The sequence below is a fragment of the Lepus europaeus genome, chromosome 1 (genome assembly GCF_033115175.1).
Source record: "Lepus europaeus isolate LE1 chromosome 1, mLepTim1.pri, whole genome shotgun sequence".
NCBI classification, from domain to species: domain Eukaryota; kingdom Metazoa; phylum Chordata; class Mammalia; order Lagomorpha; family Leporidae; genus Lepus; species Lepus europaeus.
Window position 1 is genome coordinate 47,401,046 of NC_084827.1, and position 21,114 is coordinate 47,422,159.

The window sequence follows — 21,114 nt, forward strand, 5'->3', positions numbered from 1 at the left end:
TTGAGCCATTATGTCAGGCACGGTGCTACATGAGCCTTACGCATCTTTTTTTATTATTATTATTAAATTTTTCAAACACACAGAAAAATAGAAAGAATGATCAGCGAACCTCTAAACACCTATTGCGCACATAAACAAGTGTATTATTAGCTCTTATGTCCGCGGTGTTACTCTCCCATCTGACAGATGAGACACGGGTTCGCGGGTCAGCCGAGCAGCCCAAGTCGCCCAGCTGGTGAGTGGCAGGGCCAGGATTCACGGGCCCATGCCGCCAGCTTGAAGCACTTGGTCGCTCTGGGTCCTCGTCCGTCTTCCGCGGCCCCCTTGTGCCGCCTCGTAAACGGGAAAGCGCCTTCCTGGTGACAAGGTCCTCTTGTTTTCCCCGCTCCCAGGTCGCGCGGGGCATGGAGCTGGAGAGCTCTGAACAGCCCGTGGTTCTGAGAGAGGACCACGGGCGCCGGCGCCGGAGGATGAAGCCGCGCAGCCCCGCGGCCAGCCTGTCCTCCATGGAGCTCATCCCCATCGAGTTCGTGCTGCCCACCAGCCAGCGCGACAGCAAGACACCGGAGACGGCGCTGCTGCACGTGGCGGGCCACGGCAACGTGGAGCAGATGAAGGGCCAGGTGTGGCTGCGCGCGCTGGAGACGAGCGTGGCCGCAGACTTCTACCACCGCCTGGGCCCGGACCACTTCCTCCTGCTCTACCAGAAAAAGGGGCAGTGGTACGAGATCTACGACAAGCACCAGGTGGTGCAGACGCTGGACTGCCTGCGCTACTGGAAGCTGCTGCACAGGAGCCCGGGCCAGATCCACGTGGTCCAGCGGCACGCGCCCTCTGAGGAGACGCTGGCCTTTCAGCGGCAGCTCACCGCCCTGATTGGCTATGACGTGACGGACGTCAGCAACGTGCACGACGACGAGCTGGAGTTCACGCGCCGGCGCCTGCTGACCCCACGCATGGCGGAAGTGGCCAGCCGCGACCCCCGGCTGTACGCCATGCACCCCTGGGTGACGTCCAAGCCCCTGCCGGAGTACCTAGCGAGGAAGATCACCAACAACTGCATCTTCATCGTCATCCACCGCAGCACCACCAGCCAGACCATCAAGGTCTCGGCCGACGACACGCCTGGCAACATCCTCCATAGCTTCTTCACCAAGATGGCAAAGAAGAAGTCCCTGATGGACATCCCGGAGAGCCAAAGCGAACAGGATTTTGTGCTGCGCGTCTGCGGCCGGGACGAGTACCTAGTGGGTGAAACGCCCATCAGAAATTTCCAGTGGGTGAGGCAGTGCCTGAAAAATGGCGAAGAGATTCACCTGGTGCTGGACGCGCCCCCGGACCCAGCCCTGGACGAGGTGAGGAAGGAAGAGTGGCCCCTGGTGGATGACTGCACGGGAGTCACCGGCTACCACGAGCAGCTGACCATCCACGGCAAGGACCATGAGAGCGTGTTCACCGTGTCGCTGTGGGACTGTGACCGGAAGTTCAGGGTCAAGGTCAGAGGGATCGATATCCCGGTCCTGCCGCGGAACGCCGACCTCACGGTTTTCGTGGAGGCAAACATCCAGCACGGGCAGCAAGTGCTTTGCCAAAGGAGAACCAGCGCCAAGCCCTTCACGGAGGAGGTGCTCTGGAACGTGTGGCTGGAGTTCAGTATCAAAATCAAGGACTTGCCCAAGGGCGCGCTTCTGAACCTGCAGATCTACTGCGGCAAGGCGCCCGCGCTGTCGGGCAAGGCCTCCGCCGACACTCCCGGGGCAGAGTCCAAGGGCAAGGCTCAGCTGCTCTATTACGTGAACCTGCTGCTGATAGATCATCGCTTCCTCCTGCGCCACGGCGAGTATGTGCTCCACATGTGGCAGATATCGGGCAAGGCAGAAGACCAGGGGAGCTTCAATGCTGACAAGCTCACGTCTGCCACCAACCCCGACAAAGAGAACGCCATGTCCATCTCCATTCTGCTGGACAATTACTGCTACCCAATAGCTTTGCCTAAGCATCGACCCACCCCTGATCCTGAAGGGGACCGGGTTCGAGCCGAAATGCCCAACCAGCTTCGCAAGCAGCTGGAGGCAATCATAGCCACGGATCCACTTAACCCGCTCACAGCAGAAGACAAAGAGCTGCTGTGGCATTTTAGATACGAGACCCTGAAGCATCCGAAAGCGTATCCTAAGCTGTTTAGCTCGGTGAAATGGGGACAGCAAGAAACTGTGGCCAAAACATACCAGTTGTTAGCCCGACGGGAGGTCTGGGATCAAAGTGCTTTGGATGTCGGGTTAACAATGCAACTCCTGGACTGCAACTTTTCGGATGAGAATGTAAGAGCCATTGCAGTTCAGAAACTGGAGAGCTTAGAAGATGATGATGTCTTGCATTACCTTCTGCAGCTGGTCCAGGTAGGGGATGTGGCTGTCATCAACAGAACTCTCCTCTTGTTTGCGTGTGCACAGGCACCTCACTCAGTTGTCACCAAATGCCCTTTGTCTGGCGCTTCAGGGTCAGAGTAGATCTGAGGAGGCCAGCTCGAAGTAGAGTAAACTGATCTGTTTACTTTTTCTCTGTCTTGAGGGCTTACCTACAAGTATTTTAAAGACATTAGAACTATACCTTGCTTGATAGGGGTTGGGGGTGGGGTGTTTGTTCCTGTGGGAATACTGTGTTCTCATTTATTGTTTTAATGATAATTTGTCTTACTAAGCCCTTCCTTGTGCCAAGGCTCCAAGTGATTTCATGATTTTGTGTATTATCTCATTCTCATGATGAGTATGATAGAAGTCAAATTAGCACTTGCATTTTATACATGAGAAAACGGAAGCACAGGGACACAGGTTATGTCCCTAAGGTTATATACTTTATGTACTTTGAAAGAAGCCAACCAGAATTCAACCCGAGGAGGCCGGACTCCAGGCCCTGCCCTGTGACTGCCCTACTGCACCTGTCTGGGGTCAGGATAGTGCACACTGCAGAGAAAAGACTTTCCTAATAGTTTGTCTTGTGAGAGTCAAACGTTGCAAACTCCATTCTTTAGAAAGGACTGTATTTCCATCTGATTCTCACCACATTCCTGGGGTCCTGAGAGACTGTTTGTTTCACCTAAGGTTAGGTAGGAAGTTAAAGAAAGGAGGAGAAACAGTTTTCCTGCTCAGAATAGCAGTTTCTCAGATTACATTGTACCCCTTGATAAGGAAAAGGAAGTAAAGGCATTAGAATAGAAATGTTATTTTAGAGCCCAGAGCTGTTCATTCACTAATTCCACAGCATGTATTGAATAGGCTGACAGTGAGTACACACACACACAGATGGCTAATAACAAATTGTAATAAATGCTTTGGAGTAAACTACAGAATATTATGACCAAAGGAACTCAGGGATGGTCCTGAGTAGGTGATGTTCTACCTGAGATCTTTAGGATCAGCCACGCTAAATTCTAGATAAGAAACTGTCTAATCACTATCCATACTGGAAGTCCCTGGAGTTTTCTGATAAGCATTTTGAGTAGTCTCAGCTTTGAACTCTGAATCTTCACCTTTCCTCTAGTCTAAAACTTGAAATATATCAAACATGTTTTTCTTCCCACTGGTTCAGATACTGGCATGACACTAAAAATGTTTAGAAGAATTGAAGGATCTTCAGTTTTCTGCCTCTCCGTAACAAAAACAACCTAAAACAAATTTGTGCAAGCCCTTTTCCGAATCTCAGTGCCACTATAAATTAGTTTTCCTTGCCATTTTCGTAAGTGAACCTTGCAGAATTAGAAAATGTTTTAAGTGAAAGATATCAATAGGGAATATTAACATTGAATTTGTGGTCTTAAATTTGAAGAAGAGTAGTCATTTGCAAAACTATTTGAGACGGGTTCCGAGATGACTCATTCCTGATTAAAATGGTCTCCTAGTTGAGATCTGCATTGTCTTTAGAGAAGTGAAACACCAAGGTCAAAAAGACTCACGTTCAGCTTAGAAGATTCAAATAGTTCTAGAGTGGAGTACTGTTGGCTGAGTAGCCACATTCTCACAATTGAGGCCTCGAGTGCAACTACTATGCCACCCATTTGACCACACCCATGAAGAGCATTTTTGAAAACACTGGTATAACTGAAACATTATGAAGTCAATATTGGTCATTTCCACCCTGAAAAACAGAGTCAGAGTTGTAAATCAAATTGAGAAGCCCTCAGTATGAACTAGAGTGGGAATTTTCCATTTCTATTTGTAATGGAAATAGGAGATATTTGTTTTTAACCCTCTCTTTATATTTATACATGATACCCACCCTCTAGTTTTATATATACATCTATAATTAAATAATACTTATTAGTCTTACTGCTTTTAAAAGTACAAACTCTTTCAGATACCAAAAAGTAAGAGAATAAATGAAACATGTCCACACACACCCTCCAAGATCTCATTGGTTCTTTTTCTTTGGTAATGGAGCTGTCAGCTAAGTCAGTATTCTTTACATTAGCCAAATGATGTGAAAACTACTAAACACTCGAAATGAAGCCCAGTTTCTACCAGAGGATGCATATAAAATCAGGAATTTTCTGACAGAAAGCTCTGAGCATACCATGGGGACACAGTGGGTAGTTATTACTCTGTGTGGATTCCTCCAGGCCTGTTTACTTGAAGTAAGAACCTGTAAGACAGCTAAGGAACTTGCCAGTGAGACAGCAAAAGGGGAAGCTTTAGGATCTTCACATCTCATAAATTTTTTTTCTTTATGTAGATTGCATCTCCGTGGTCTGTTTCTCACAACTTCTCTTGCCTCCCATTTGCTACATTTGTGGTAGTCATTGCGCTCCTTCCCCCACCCTTCCAGTAAATCAAGCCAGCCCTTAATTGAAGCAGATACCCTTGCCTCTTCACCTATGAAGTTATGAAAAACACGTGAGTGAGAGTCAAGAGTTCTGGCCTCTAATCTTAGTTCAGTCATCAGCTACTTTAGGCTCCTAAGCAGCTGGTTTATGGTGGTCCTAACGGGCCCCTAAGAGAAAGAACTTAATGTGAGTGAGTGCCGAGAGTCCCATCGCCCTAGCCATAAAGACCCCCTGGAGCAGAGCACCAGCTCATCTCCGTCCCTGCTTCCTGATTCGCCAACACCAAGTGCAGTCCTACAAATGCCAACATGTGCTTCCTTTAGGCCGTGAAATTTGAACCATACCATGACAGTGCCCTGGCCAGATTTCTGCTGAAGCGTGGTTTAAGGGTAAGTCCTTCCACTTTGATAATAGCGTGACATTTCAGGCTAGCACGAAATGACTGGTAGACCGAGACCATTAGTCATAATTTCGACCTTCTTGTACTCACCTTCAGAACAAAAGAATTGGTCACTTCTTGTTTTGGTTCTTGAGAAGTGAGATAGCCCAGTCCAGACACTATCAGCAGAGGTTCGCCGTGATCCTGGAAGCCTATCTGAGGGGCTGTGGCACAGCCATGCTGCACGACTTGACCCAACAAGTCCTTGTAATCGAGATGTTACAAAAAGTCACCATTGACATTAAATCACTCTCTGCTGAAAAGTATGACGTCAGTTCCCAAGGTACAACGGCTATATTTTCTTGGTTCTCTTTCCAAATGCCTTTGTCTCCAAATGCCATCATCGCTCTGATTCTTCTTCTTTCTGGAAGCCAAATTGCATCTTCCTAAGTACAGCCAAGAACACATTATTTTAAGTCTTCTATCTGCATGGAGTAAGCAAATTTAAAGTTCTCCTTTTTACACCTTAATAATTTTTTAAAAACTATATATTTAAAAAACTATATATATTAACATGTTCTTAAAAATTAAAAAGGTCTTTGCAGATATAAGATATTTAAGAACGGTTGAACACATACACACACACCACACACACACACAGATTAGTTATTTCTAAATCTTTACCTTTTTCTCCCTGCCTTTAAATATGTGCATGTAATTTTAAAATTTTCAGCCTTTCAAACTAATGAATTATTGAGAGCCTATTTCAATGTATGCATTTATTTATACATTTATATCTCTGTATCCCAGAGTAATATATAGAGATAGATATAAATAAGCATCTTTATACACACACACAAACACACACACACACTGCTTGCTTTCTGAAGCCATTTGCAATATTCTCTTTCCCTACCCTAAGAAATTCTGTCCGTGCCCTAGGAAAATGACTCATTCTTTCCCTATGTTCCCAGGGGCTTGGGGTGATACTGTATTAGACGATCATCATTAACACGTTGGTCTGGACTTGTAAACTCTACAGACATCGAAGCCATATATTCATTTTATATAGTGAGTTCTGTGATTCCTATGAACACTTACTAAGGTACTCAGTATTTTAAACTCTGAATTTAAACAAAAATCTGAGAGGCAGAGAGATACGCACGGAGACAGAGCTCCCATCTGCTGCAAATGCCCATGCTCTCTACCTGACTGTATTGGCCTCTGCGTGCCCTCCCTCCTACTCGAATATTCACCTATTTCCATCTCCCATTGAAGGGTGTGGACGTGGTTACATGCTCATAGCAAGCCTGAGTTATCTCGCCACCTCAAACGGTTAGTTCCTCAAAGGCAGGGTCCTACCCTCTCTTCTACAGCTCCACCCCTTCCCAAGCGTAGAAGGCTGTGAAGTAGTATGACATCAGGAAATGCTTTAGATAATATTAAGAATTTCTTGGACTGACATAATTCTTGTGCACTTTTGACAATTACAGTTATTCTACAACTTAAGCAAAAACTTGAAAATCTACAAAATTCTAACCTCCCGACGAGTTTTAGAGTTCCATACGACCCTGGATTGAAAGCAGGAACACTGGTGGTAGGTATCACTCAGCTGTCTCCGTGCGGTCCAGATGTCTTAACGATGTCTCACGTGCTTTCTTGGGCCCAGTGCTAGACAGATAGCATTTCTACAGAGACAAGGATCCTGGAGAGTCCCGGGTGGGCCTCTGTGGAGCCCTGCTTTAATCACTAGCTACCAGTGATTAATACCAGGTAACTTCCCCTATACTGCTGGTCTGCTAGCAATAAATGCTTTAGCTTTTGTTCATCTGAAATGCTCTTTATTCCACCTTATTCTGAAAAGTATTTTCCCTGAATGTAGACTTCTACACTGATTTTTAATTTTTTTCTTTCAATAGCATTTTCTCCTGGCATGCATATTTTCTGGTAATAAGTCTCCTGTCATTATATTTGATTCTGTCTCTGTGTGTGTGTGTGTGTGTCTTTTTTTTTTTGCCCAAGCTGCTTTTAAGATTTTCATTTATCACTGTTTTTTAGCAATTTGATGATGATGCACTTTGATAGGGATTTCTCTATGTGTATTCTGCTTTATTGAGCTTAGATTTGTTGGTTTATAATCTTTCAGATTTGGGGACTTTTCAACCAATACTTTTTCTGTCCCCTCTTCTCTCTCCTCTCCTTCTGAGGCTACAGGAACTCTATTTTAGGCTGCTGGACCATTCAGTCCAGAGCCCCTTTGTCTATGCTGCAGCCTGGAGACAGCCTGGGCTCATGTCATTTGTTTGCATTTTCTCAGAGGTTACAGACCTAAAGTGACTATTTTCCAATGTCTGAAAAGAGTTGTTGCATGTATTTTGTCTAGTTTTCCAGTTGTTTATAGCAGGGCAGCAACTTCTGTGGCAGTGGAGCCTCCTGGAAGGAAGTGAGAATTCCTCTCTTACGTGTTTAATTTTATATACAGTTAGTACTAAACTGGCCCTGTAACAAAAACATCCTGCCCTTTCTTCAGAGATTAGTAAAAATACAATATATTGGTGCAACTTCAAAATGTGTGTGCTTCTGCTTTTAGACCTTATTACATTTTGATTCACGTTGAATTCACCTTTGACTAAAACTATTAAGTTGTTTTTTTAAGTTGGTAACTAACTGCTTAGCTACATTTCCCCTACTTTGAATTTCTTTTAGATGTATGGAGGGGTTTTGAGGGGCAGAGGGTAGAGAGAATGGCAGAGAGAAGAGTATCAAACACAGGAATGGGTTTTCCATTTATTTCTGTCAAATCTCATCTTGCTATATTTGGCCTATTGCATCTGATTCTGCAGTAATCATTTTTTAGACATGGTGATAGCACTAAAATTCTTGTCAAGTGAGATCTTGGAGATGCTGAATATATAAACAGATAATGGTGAAACTGAACTCTAATAAATAGATTATAAGGGTGCCAGTATCCTATGGGAGTGGGACAAGGGGGATAGGATTTGCTGTACCCCTCAGGCACCTCCATAGACTTTTGGGGTTCCCTGGAGCACAGTTTGGGAACCACCAGTTGTAGTGAGTTTACTCTCACATAACATTTCCAGATTTATGACAAGATCTTCTGTGTTTTTACTCAAATATTGAAAATCATTTTGCAGCTAAGGATTTTTTTTCCCTGGTTGTTTATGCTGATGCTTTGCAAGAGAATTTGCATCTCCACAATGTGGATCCATTGCTTGTGGGAAACATGTGACTGCTTCCTTACAGATTGAGAAATGTAAAGTGATGGCCTCCAAGAAAAAGCCCCTGTGGCTCGAGTTTAAATGTGCCGATCCCACAGCCCTTTCAAAGGAGACCATTGGAATTATCTTTAAACATGGTGATGATCTACGCCAAGACATGCTTATTTTACAGGTATGCTGATGTCAGGGAATTTGGTTTACCTGAAGAAAGATTGTTGTATTAGATCTGAAGTGTGCTCTCTGCCTATGATGAGCAGTGACCAGAGAAGCCCTAACGGGGAATTGTGGCTTTGGGAACGTGGCTCTGGACCATGAGACGTGCAGTCTAATTAATGGGCACCGCACTGCTGTCCACTCCTTCAAAGATGCGCTTCCAACATTTCCATGTAGCCGGTGTACTCCCCTCCCTAACCTCTTACATACCCCATCCCAAGTTTGGTACCATAGAATATAGTCATATTTACCCTTCTAGCCCTGTTCATAAATGTATCTACACACCTACAGTCTCAGTCCATAGATGTATCTCTGATAAACATGCAGACTCAGGAGAGTGATTTATGGGATAAAGAGAAGATGAGCAGGTGCAGTAAGTGATGAGTGAGCCTATTAGAGAAGAAGGTGAATGATAAAAGTATCCGCGCTAATCATTTTCATGTTTTCTAATACTTTTTCTTAAATTTTAGCTTTAACAAATCTGTAAGGTGATATTCTTCAGATTCTAGTTGTTTAACACTGTAAAGGTAACAATTTCTCATATGTAATATGATTTACTTACAACAGACAAACCTTGTATACCCTAGGAAGCAGCACCCACACAGGAGATCTGGATGCAGTTCCAGGCTGCTGGATTTGGCCTGGCCCAAGCCCTAGCTATTACAAGCAATTGAACCAATGCGTGGAACTTTCTCTCTCTCTGTCTGCCTTTCAAATTAATAACTAGACAAGCTACATTGATTTAAAGATAGCCTATTTAAAAATTGGTCATGTTTTCAATTATCTCTAAGTTCTGTTTTTACTTATTTCCCATATGGAAACAATAATACCCTTTGCTTTCTCTTCAAGAATGGAATGTGTATTACCCAGGGAGTATTTGTTAAAAGAAAAAGATATCTTTTGGGACTTTTGAAAATGTATTAAAATTCAAATAAATCTGTAGAATCTTTTGAATTGCTTAAAGGTGAGCATTTCAAAAACACAAAAATCGCTGTTGTCCCTCTGAGTTGTAAGGAGAGCTTGCATCTTCCATTCTTGTACTTTGTTTTATTCCTGAGGCACAGAGTTTGGCAGCAAAGGGCAGCTAATTTGAGCTCTCCAAGCCTTTGTTCCTTCACCTGCTGAGCTGGAGCAATAAGCATATCCAGTGCGTGTGGTTAATGTGAGAACTGCACCTAACACAGCCCTTGGTGAATGTTCTCCGTCCTTCGTTATTGCTGCTTTGGTGTTAGCCTAAGAGTGCCTTACTGTAGTCCAAGTAGTAAATACGTTTAAGTATGTTAGGAATCTTATGGTAAAATATATATAATTAGAGTGGAGCGTTTTGAACAGGTACTGTATGATTCAGGGACTGAATTTAGCGCGCTTGCAGGAAAAGGAGACTGTAGGGTACCAGGCTGACCAATGAAAACACAGTTGTGGCTGGCGCCGTGGCTCAATAAGCTAATCCTCCGCCTGCAGCGCCGGCACACTGGGTTCTAGTCCCGGTCGGGGCGCCAGATTCTGTCCCGATTGCTCCTCTTCCAGTCCAGCTCTCTGCTGTGGCCCGGGAGTGCAGTGGAGGATGGCCCAAGTCCTTGGGCCCTGCACCCACATGGGAGATCAGGAGATACCCGTGGCTCCTGGCTTCAGATCAGTGCGGTGGAAAAGGAAGACCTTTCTCTCTGTCTCTCTCTCTCTCACTGTCCACTCTGCCTGTCAAAAAATAAAAAAAAAAAAAAAGAAAACACAGTTGTTAGTTGTGACATTTACTCATGTTGTTTTGTGTTACCAAATAAGATTTTTTTTTTTAAGATTTATGTATTTATTTGTTTGAAAGGCAGAATGAGAGAAAGACAGAAAAGCACAGAGAAAGAGAGATCTTCCATCCGCTGGTTCATTCCCCAAATGACCACAATGGCCAGGGCTGGTGCAGGCTTACGCCAGGAGTCCAGAACTCCATCCAGGTCCCCCACATGGGTGGCAGGGGCCCAGAGATTTGGGACATTTTCTGCTGCCTTCACAGGAACACTAGTAGGGAGCTGAGCAACTGGAACTCAAACCACTGCTCCAAAAAGGGAAGCTGGTGGTGGAGGCAGCAGCACCACAACACTGTGGCCCCAAGATTGGTGCTTTTTTAGAGAAGAAAATGGCTTACTTCTAATAGAAATGTTTCCGTGTTTTGATGTCCAGATTCTACGAATCATGGAGTCCATCTGGGAAACAGAATCTTTGGATCTGTGCCTCTTGCCATATGGTTGCATTTCAACTGGTGACAAAATAGGTATGTGGTGACCTCAGGAGGGAAGCGTTCCACTCAGCCAGTGGTGAAAGATCATAATTCCCTCACTGCAGGCGTTTAATTACTAAATGTTATCATCAGAATCCATATAAGAAGGAGGATAATGTTCCCAGGCTGGTGATGTGACTCTCCGTTGAATAGGGATACAGTGAAAATCTGTGAATACAAGAGTTCAAGTCCTTGTGACTCGCCATGAAAAGATTTTAGTACGAAGATGTTCCTTTACTTCTGCACCTCTAAACTTTAGATCATTCCATTACACATTAAACTTTTCTCTCACAAATAACATTTAAAAATAGATGGAAAGGCCTGTCACTTACTTTAAAATTCCAGAATTCATATTATCAAAGCTATTATACACTCCACTGTTAGGTACTTTTATAGACATTTAGCATTTTTGTTTCAATCAAACATATTTTTGTTCAAGTTTCTGACTTGAGAAGTGTACAAAACCATTTACGTTTGACCCTGCAGTTTAAAAAAGGATACAGGTGCCCAGGTAAGGAACGTTATGTTCAGCACCTACACGCTTACTTGCTACTGTTCAGAACCCGTCCTGTCTTCTTTTCACTCAGGGACATTGAAAACATATCCCACACAGCTGCCATATCCTCCTCCTCTCTTTTCTCTTCCTGCTAAGAAAACCAACAGTAGAAACATGGAAAATAACCCTCTCTTTAAAAAAGAAAACCTCTGGCCACCACTCAACAGACTTAGCCTGGGCCGGGCACCAGGCCCCAGTCTCCACCAAACCCTGTGCATCCTCATGCAGGAATGATCGAGATCGTGAAAGACGCCACGACCATCGCCAAAATTCAGCAAAGCACCGTGGGCAACACAGGCGCCTTTAAGGACGAAGTCTTGAACCACTGGCTCAAGGAAAAATGCCCAATTGAGGACAAGGTGGGTGCCTGTGTCTGCCTGGCCTGAGAGGCTCCTTAGAAAACTGTCACTCCCGCATGGCGGGAGTGTTTCAGTGCCCAAGCGTTGCCTGCTGGCCTGTTGGTGAGGGTTTTCAGGGCTTCCCCGGGGCGACAGAGCATATCTGTAAGACAGAGGCACTGGGTTCCAGACTGCCTGAGCATTTGCTGTTCCTCTGATTACCAGACATGCTTTGCATAAAATTTGGTTTCTGTAAAACAGTCCGGTAGCACTTTTTCCGGCTCTCTATTTTTGTTGTTCAGCAGAAATATTTAGTTACCATGTATACGTTCTTTCCTGGGGCAGGCATTCAGCCTAGTGCTTAAGATGCCTAGGGCTTAAGATTTCCCCTGGGAGCGTCTCTGTTCCATTCCTGGCTCTGGCTTCTGACTCCAGCTTCCTGTTAATGAAGACCCTGGGAAGTAGCAGCAGTGGCTCCAGTGACTGGGTTCCTGCCACCCTTGTGGGAGTTCTGGGTTCAGTTCCCAGCTCCTGATTTCAGTCTGGCCCAACCCCAGCTATTAAAGGCGTTGGAGAGTAAAACAATAGATGGGACCTCTCTCTATCTCCCTCCCCTCTGTCTCTCTCTGTCTGTCTCTACCTTGCAAAAAAATTATTTCCTACCTGGGAAGTACCACATACCAATAAAGTAATTTATAATTTACAACTACACCCTAATCTAAATGGCAAATTATGGATGCTGAAAATGTCAGTGCCACCATGCCTCTGAAGCACATCTGTTGAATCCTTCACAAGCCGTGTGGTTGGGCTGTTGGGCTGTCATTTAAATCCTGCCACACGAGATTAGCCCTGTTCATTTTGCATGGTTAGCAGCCTTCTGGAGGTGGGGGGGAGGGGTATAATTAGTAGCACTTACTAATCTGTTACACATGTGATTTGTGAACCCAGGCATGCTCCCAAGTAGTCGCAAGCAAAACACATGTTCAGAAGGGAAGGAGAAATCACTACAGGTTCTGTGCAGTGGTTGGCAGATGATGCGTGGAGAGGAAGCGAACCCTTTGATTTAATTACGGTTGCCCTTTTGACTCTTGTTTCCTCCTCATGCTGTTGTGGTTCATTCATTGAGGCATCCCCTCAAATAGAAGCAGGACCATGGGAAAGCTGCACTTAGTGGATGTAACACTGATGAAATCCGGCACCACTCACTTGCTCTCTGAAAATGGTCCGGAGAATGTGTCTTTTTGAAAGGCATTTCTAATAGATTCATGCTGCTCTTTGCAGTTAGAAGACTATTAATATTCGGATGCATTTTAATTAGTTTCAGGCAGCAGTGGAGAGATTTGTTTATTCCTGTGCAGGCTACTGTGTGGCAACCTTTGTTCTTGGAATAGGCGACAGACACAACGACAATATTATGATCTCCGAGACAGGTGAGTTTATTTACTGCAAAATAATTTAGGGGAGGGTTCAAATATAAATAGCATAAAATTTACCATTTTTAAGTGGACAACTCAGTGGCATCAAGTATGTTCACGTTGTGTATAACCATCACCCACATCCATCTTCCCCCGCTGAAACTCTGTCTCCATTAAACACAAACTCCCCATTCCTCCTCCTCCCAGAACACAGTAATTTTTGCATGGAACTCAAGGCTGGAGCGTGTGTTTTAGATGTCATTGTTGCATAGGGATGCTGAGGCTAAGGTCACCCTACAGAGACCACCCACCTTGAGGGCTGGCCAAGGAGTGAGAAAGGGAAGAAGGCACAGGAACTGAAACTTTGGAAGGAAAAGTCAGGGAGAGAGCCAGACATGATGGTGTCGTATTCCAGAAGCTGACGAAGGTAGGAGTGTTTGACAGAAGAGTGTCCAGCGTTGCCCGGAAGCAACAGAAGAACTCGTAGGTATCCCTAGATCTGAAATGTTGTTCCCCACTCCCCCCTCACTGGATCACTGCCCACTCCAACAGTGGTCACCAATGACCACCACACAATCAGATTTTTCTTTATGAAATTTAAACCAATTTAAGAGTAGAGCCTGGAAAAAGCCAGATTTGCCATAAATGATTTACTCCTTGTGAAAATCAAGAGAGAATACATTTATGGGGTATGGAAGTGTTAAAGGTCTAAACAAATGAGAAGAAATGATGGTGACTGTGGTGGTGGCAGTGGAAATTCACCCAAGGGAGACTGAAAATGATTCATTTCTATTGTGCTACTCAAAAGCAAAAGGCAAGTGCTCCTCCCCCATGCAGTTTGGCATCCGTCTACCCCGAGTGACACAGTGGGCATAACAGTCTTGGGCATGATGCTGGAGAGTTGTCATTAATGTTGCTAAGAATAATTCTGAGGCAGGAATTTCTTATGGACCCCTGGCTGTCACATGAAGAGCCGCAGAGGGACAAGGAAAACATGCTTGCTTCAAAGAATGCTTTGCGGCTACTACTTTCACACACCTGTGAAGATGGAAAATATGACAAGCTAATAAAATAGTGTGAAAAGTGCTCCATCACCCAAGATAGCTCATTTTCAGGAAACTTAAAAACCATGTCAAGAAACAGAGGGTTATGACAAGTGCTGATGCCAGTGTAGTGATGTCAAACATTTTCTTCTCTCAAGGAAACCTATTCCATATCGACTTCGGGCACATTCTTGGGAACTACAAAAGTTTCCTGGGCATTAATAAAGAGAGAGTGCCATTTGTGCTAACCCCAGACTTCCTGTTTGTGATGGGAACTTCTGGAAAGAAGACAAGTCCACACTTCCAGAAATTTCAGGTAATTCACCCCTCCCCCCTTCCCATCGCCATCACCTGCTGAGAACACCAGCCAAACAGATGGCACCTGGGCAGCCCTTGTCTCTCACTCCAGAGATTTATCCAGCCTCTGCCTCCGTGGGCCCCTTTCTGGCATGGCCAACCGTGCCTCCTCCCTGTCACCTCCATGGCGTCCTCAAGTGCCACATGAGACCCCTCAGTAAATCCTCCCACCTACATCCAGACTGCAGGCACAAGTATTCCATAAGCAGTGGGACTGGTGAGTGTTGAACACCAGCGTGACGCCGGTACAGAAGACAGGACTTTCAGGAAGTCACCTGGTGAGCACGTCAACCATTGAATATTTATAGAGGACACTGCCTGGGGGGATGGATGATTGGCACAGAGGTTAAGGTGCCACTCGGGACACCTACATCTTAGAATACCTGGGTCCAAGTCCCAGCTCTGCTCCTGATTCTAGCTTCCTGGGGGAGACAGCAGGTGATGGCTTCAGTAGTTGGGTCCCTGTCACTCACATGGGAGACCTGGATTGAGTTTCCAGTCCCTGGTTTCAGCCTGGTCCAACTCTACCTGTTGTAGGCATTTGGGGAGTGAATCAGTGGATGGGAGTGCTTGCTTGCTCTCTCTGTCTCTGAAATTTAAAAAAAAAAAAAAGACATTAGCTAAAAGACTCAGATTATAAATATAGTTTTCAAGACTCTGAAATGATGGGAAGCCTCTCTTGATTTTTACTGCAGGTGTGGATCGTCACATTTACTGACACAGGAAATTCTCGTGCTGCCACCCTGTGCTTGTCTCAGTTTTATAAAGGGTAGTCCCTCCTCTCATTTGAAATCCCATCAGCTTGGCCTCAAGTTCTACCAAGAGATCTGATTTGCACTGCTTGCCTGAATCAAGACTCTTCCTGGGAGGGTTCAGGTTCTATCACTTTTCCATCCCTATCCAGTTTTGACTGTCAGATATTTCAAATGCCCAACAAGAAAATGTTAACACTTGCAAATTTAGCAATGCAGAAGGGTCGTCATTACTGCTGGAATACACCTATTTTATAGCAATCCATGCACAAAACAAAGAGACTGCTCTTGCCTCAAGTTCCCTTTAAGTGGCCACCTCCCTTGGTGGATCTTGATGTTTGATTTGCACTCCCTGTCTCGGGGATGAGTCCTTAGTCCAAGTCTCTGCCTGAGTCCAGGGCTGCCGTCAGCAGATGGCATGGGCCCTGCAGTTCAGTGCGACAGGAACTAGGATGTACTATTTTGAAACTCGTGTTTTTTGTTTCTTCTGTTCTCTTAGCTGATTTTCGGTTTGGTGATTACAAGAATGACCCTTCCAAAGTTCCAGTGGTGTTGACAGAGAAACCGAGATCTCTGTGGCCAGATGGCCTCAGGATTTACAGTATGTGTTTTTCTGCACAAACTCAATTGGCTTTCAGACTGTTTCCAGGGACTTGACACATTTCAGTCCTATTTTTCTTTAAAATTAGAAATTGCATATTTTGACAGCTTCCTGGAAGAAAAGTGGTTTAAAAAAATTTTTGAAAGCATTTTACCATTTAAAGGGGTAAGGCAGTTCTCCTCTGTTGGAAGTGGGGTTTGTCTGAGCAGCTTCAGACAAACACAGCAGCCATAAACTGCAATTGAAAGAATCAGAAAAATACAAGGAATTTGGCCTCACTGCCAGGCTCTCCTTCTTCCTGTACCAGCAAAGGCTCTTCAAAAGCTTCGTGGAAATGCATATTATGTTCTAAAAGTGCATGGATTCCAAGTGCTTTGCATTAACACACCCCTGTCTTTTAATGTGATAGTTCCGCAGACTCTCCAAGGTGCTCTCATCTGGTCTCTTCCCTTCCGCCGGTGATTTTCCCAGGCATGATGGCCCCCTGTCCTGGTGCTGACCACATACATTCCCCTAGAAGCCCCAGAGTTGCCTTGCCCCTGCAGCAAACCCCAGTGCGACTTCTCTTTAGCTTTCTTCGTTGTTGTTGTTGTTGATTGTATTTTCCCACTTCAAAATTTCCTTTACGGAAAGGCTGTTCGGTGCACAGAGGCGGAGGGAAGGCTGCCTCCTTCTCCAGGCAGCCGCCACCCGAGGCAGAAGATCTTTGCAGTGATCCATTGCACAGCCCTCCTCGGCTCATTTCCCCACCCTTCGTGACCCAGCCGTGAGAAACCTCCTTCACTAAAGCGTGCGGCACTGCAGACACACCCTGTACGTGTGTGAAATACCAGCATCCTTACTGAATGCTGTGAAAATGTACATGGTGAGCTTTCCTGAAACGCACAGCACAGCATGGAGGTTGAAAGGATGGCCTTGGGAGCCGTCCAGCTGGAGTCTGAATTCCAGTCCTGCGGCTTAATAGATACCGTACCTATGATGAACCCTTCTTATCCTTTTAAAACCTTGGGTTCTGCATCTGTTGAGTGGCAATATAAAAAAGACCTACTTCATGTGGTGGGCTAGGGAACATTTAATTATTTAAATGAAACATACAGAATGTTTAGATCAGTGCCGAGACCATGGCAGTAGCTGCCATTGTTACATATACCCCAGAGCTGAAAACGTGTGATGAGAAGCCATGGTTGGAAAGGACTTCTCAGACACCCTGACCAAAGCAGCATGTTCTGCTAAAGAGGGAAAAGGGTCCCAGCTCCTCTGTTCTGTGCCCCCTTCCCTCCCCTTCCCTTCCCTTCCCCCGTCACCTCCTGCTCCGATCGGGATAAAAGCTGACCACCTCAGGATTAAATAACATTCAAAGGAGTTTCAGATATTCATAGAAAATGCCCATTAGCTTAAAAAAATTTTTTTTTAATTTGAGCAAGAGAAAAGAGAGCGCTCCCAGTTCACTGCTTCATGCTCCAAATGCCTACAATGGCTGGGGCTCGGCCAGAGACGAAGACGACAGGAGCTGTAAACTAAGTCCAGGTCTTCCACATGGGCGGCAAGGAGCCAGTCACGTCCGTGATCACCACTGCCTCCCAGAGCCTGCACAGGCAGGAAGCTGGAGCCAGGATGTGGAGCTGGGTGTTAAACTCCAGCAGTCCAAGCTGGGATGCACCCGTTCTTCACTTCGCAAACACCCACTCCCCCCTTTATCTTTTAACTCCCATTTTTCCTTGAACTTTCTGAAACTCTCTCATATTCGCAGAATGCCCAAAGTTTCCAGCTTGACAAAGACGGGCAGCAAATTTTATCATTTGACTCAAACTTTGTGACAATTTTTTTTAAAACATTCCTAAGCATTCCAGACAGATTTTCTGTTTCTTCATTTTCTGTTTCCTTTTTAAATTTTAAAAATGTGTTTATTTTTATTTATTTGAAAGGCAGAGAGACAGACACAGACACAGAATGATCTGCCATCTGTTGGTTTACTCCCAAAATGCTTGCAACAGCCGGGACTGGGCCAGGCCAAAGCCAGGAGCCCGGAACTCAGTTTGTCTCTCCAATGTGGGTGGCAGGGACCCAAGTACTTGAGCCATCACCTGCTGCCTGCCAGGGTGCTCATTAACAGGAAGCTGGAATTGGAAGCAGAGCCTGGACTTGAAGCCAGGCACTCTGATAAGAGATGCAGGCATCCCAAGTGGAATCTTAACTGTTGTGCCAAATGTCCACCCTATGTTTCCTTTTCCAGTTGAAGTTCTTCAAGATAAAGGACCACATCTCTAAACTCTCTAGTGTTTCAGAATCTTGGATAAATAATAAAGCTACCATTTTTACACAATCCGGGACAGCTTTATACGTTTGCATTTTGAATTAACAATGCCCTCATTTCCTGTGAACTATTAATTTTGAATGGATAAGGTTAATTAATACATGTCACATCGCTGAATAACCTATTAGGAAGGGGGAGAAAAGTTGACCCACTTTTGTTAAGAGTGGGTGAGCCTTCTCCGCAGAGAATTAATAACACATGTGGCTGGTGGCCTAGGGGTGGGAGTAAGGGGAAGAGAAAGAGGAAGGGCCTGCCTTCCCCCACCTCTGTCCTTTCCAAGGTAGTTACTTGAGCCTACGACCTTATTCATACATTACTTCCAGAAAAGATGGCGAGTTTACAAACAAGCTTCGGAGACACAAAACCAAGGCCCACTATTTGAAACCCCACAATATCTGTCCCTGTTTGCAGCGGCATCCTGCACACAGGGTACTAATGATTAGGTTTCAGTGTTGACAGTTTTGGTATGTAAATTCTCTTTAGAAAATCTCTCCCTTACTGAAGAGATAAAGAAGGAAACAGCCTTGTTTACTTTAGACCACTTTATTTTCCAATGCAGTGAACAGTTATAGAACATATGGAGCCCATAAAGACATCCATACCAATGACAGATGAAATTTGGCTACCCATTTATTTTTATATAAGGACGTGATGTGCTTTGCTCACGTTAAAAGTGATAAAGGCTTTTTATTCAAAAGGGGGGAGAGGTTGGGCATTGTGGCATAGTGGGTAAAGCCACTGTTGGAGATGGCTGACATCCCATATTGGAATGCCTGCGATTGAATTCCACCTGCACTTTGGATGTAGCTTCCTGCTCATGTGTACCCTGAGAGGCAGCAAGTTAACTACTCAAGTACTTGGGTTCCTGCCACTCAGTAGGGAACCCAGATCAAGGCCCAGGCTCCTGGCTTCGGCCTGACTCAGCCCTGGCTGTGGTGGGCATTTTAGAAGTAATCCAATGGATGGTATACATATATATTCCATATATAGATATGGATATATATACACACACATATATTCCATATATGGAATACATATATGGAATATGTATATATACCCTTTATCTCTTTCTTGCTCTCCCTTTCAAATAAATAAACCTTTTGTAAACAGGTCAATAGAAGATTTTAAAATAGCAGCACAATATCAAAAAGCCATTGTCCTACCTTTCAAAGATAACACTGTCAACATCTAATAGTGTTTTCCCCTCATTTTATTTGATACTTGGTTTTGTAGATGGTGGTAGATCAATTAGAATTTTTTTATTAGATCAATTAGAATTTAAATTACAAATTGAACTTAAGAAATAGACACGATGTCAGTCTCAGACTTCAAACTGAGTAAGGTTCATTAATTTCCATGCCATGGCAGTTGGTCACTTGGAATAAACTCTATAAATGCATAAGCTTGGCCAGCAAGGGTATGTGACAGGCCTTGCCTCCTTCCAGGGCACAGCCCCCTTCTTTACTCCCTCGTATCACGTGGCCTTCCTCCACTCCTCCCAACATCCCCTCTGTCCACTGCACAGACCTTCTCCCTGAACACCCTCCACTGCCCTGTAGGTCTCCGCTTCGGTGTTCTTGTCGGAGCAGTCTCCTACATGGGGACCCCTAGTGCTGCTGTCGGCCATGGCCCCCAGCACGTTCCCTGCCTGTGTCTTTCACAGTACACAGTGATTTGTGCTGGTTTGCTGTGTGCTTCTCACCTTCCAGACTGCACATTCTGGGCAGCAGGGCCACAAGTGTCCCGTGCACTATGTCCCTCATGTGGGGCCTGAACACAGTAAGCACCAGGCTGGTGTTTGCTGAGAGCCAGAACATTGCCTGTCCGGGGAAGGAGCTGGCTGTTACTGGGTACCCTCCAAGAGGGTCGTCTTCCCCACCGTTCATGTGTCCTCAGAGTTGATGACACGGGCATCTGGCACCGATTGACCAAACGCCATCACATGCAAGTTACTGAGCCTTCGAGATGCAGGATAAGATGCGTACTGCACATGAGAAATGAAACCGGATTGTGAAATCTGTGCTTTATTAAACCATGCAAGTATGTGAGTGTCAAATGGTGTCTAATCACCGTTTCTGTGGAGACTTCCTTGCTGACCGAAATGTTACCTCTTTTTCCCAGAGTGGTAATTTTTGCCAACAGGACATGGAATATTTCAGAAAGTTCATGGAAAATGGAATCAAAAGCCAAGCTTGGAATGTTGTAAAACATGTTGAAATCCATGGGTAGTTTTTTGCAATAGTTCACATCATTTTCCATGAACTTTTTGAAGATTCTTCATCTGCATGTATTTCAAAAAATTTTAACACCAGAATAAACTTTGAATTCCCTTTCCGCAAATGTCCTGAAGTGTCCTTGCACATTTTAGATGCATTCAATCCGGGACAATAGTCAACAGCTTGCTTTTTGTCATGAACAGTTTGAGTTTGTTCTTTGCACAGTAGGCTCTACGCAAACGTGTGTGTGATGAATCTGGTCGTTAGGGGAGTCGGTTCATATGCCACAAACCCATCTAAGCAAAGCAGGCTGTTTGAGGAGTGTCCTAAAAAAGCATTTGCCCCTAGGTGTCGCTCTTCAGAAGCATTTTCTAGGAGAGAAGGCGAGCTCATCCGTTGTGATATTTCTATCTGAGACGACTGCGCACATTTTCTTGCGAGCTTCATCAGGCCCTGCCCTGTCTCCGGTACTGGCAGTCTCATCTCCACGCTATGGTATATGCAGGCTCTGCCCCATGACCCATCTCTACCCAGAGTCCTGCCTCAGGAAGCTTTTAATCATCTTTCCTGTTACTAATTTTTATTGGTTTGCAAGAGAGCAAA

General features: G+C 44.9%; 1 protein-coding gene across 1 annotated transcript in view; it reads left to right on the forward strand.

Moving 5' to 3' along the window:
* The first annotated feature begins 404 nt into the window (after window positions 1-404).
* The window catches only part of PIK3CG (phosphatidylinositol-4,5-bisphosphate 3-kinase catalytic subunit gamma), a 30,075-nt gene continuing 9,365 nt past the window's right edge, over window positions 405-21,114 (forward strand). Inside the window, exons 1-9 of the mRNA XM_062198905.1 lie at window positions 405-2,399; window positions 5,143-5,208; window positions 5,316-5,541; window positions 6,692-6,795; window positions 8,463-8,609; window positions 10,823-10,913; window positions 11,704-11,834; window positions 13,132-13,243; window positions 14,430-14,587. Coding sequence (XP_062054889.1) covers window positions 405-2,399; window positions 5,143-5,208; window positions 5,316-5,541; window positions 6,692-6,795; window positions 8,463-8,609; window positions 10,823-10,913; window positions 11,704-11,834; window positions 13,132-13,243; window positions 14,430-14,587 — 3,030 coding nt within the window. The remainder of the gene's footprint in view (window positions 2,400-5,142; window positions 5,209-5,315; window positions 5,542-6,691; window positions 6,796-8,462; window positions 8,610-10,822; window positions 10,914-11,703; window positions 11,835-13,131; window positions 13,244-14,429; window positions 14,588-21,114) is intronic.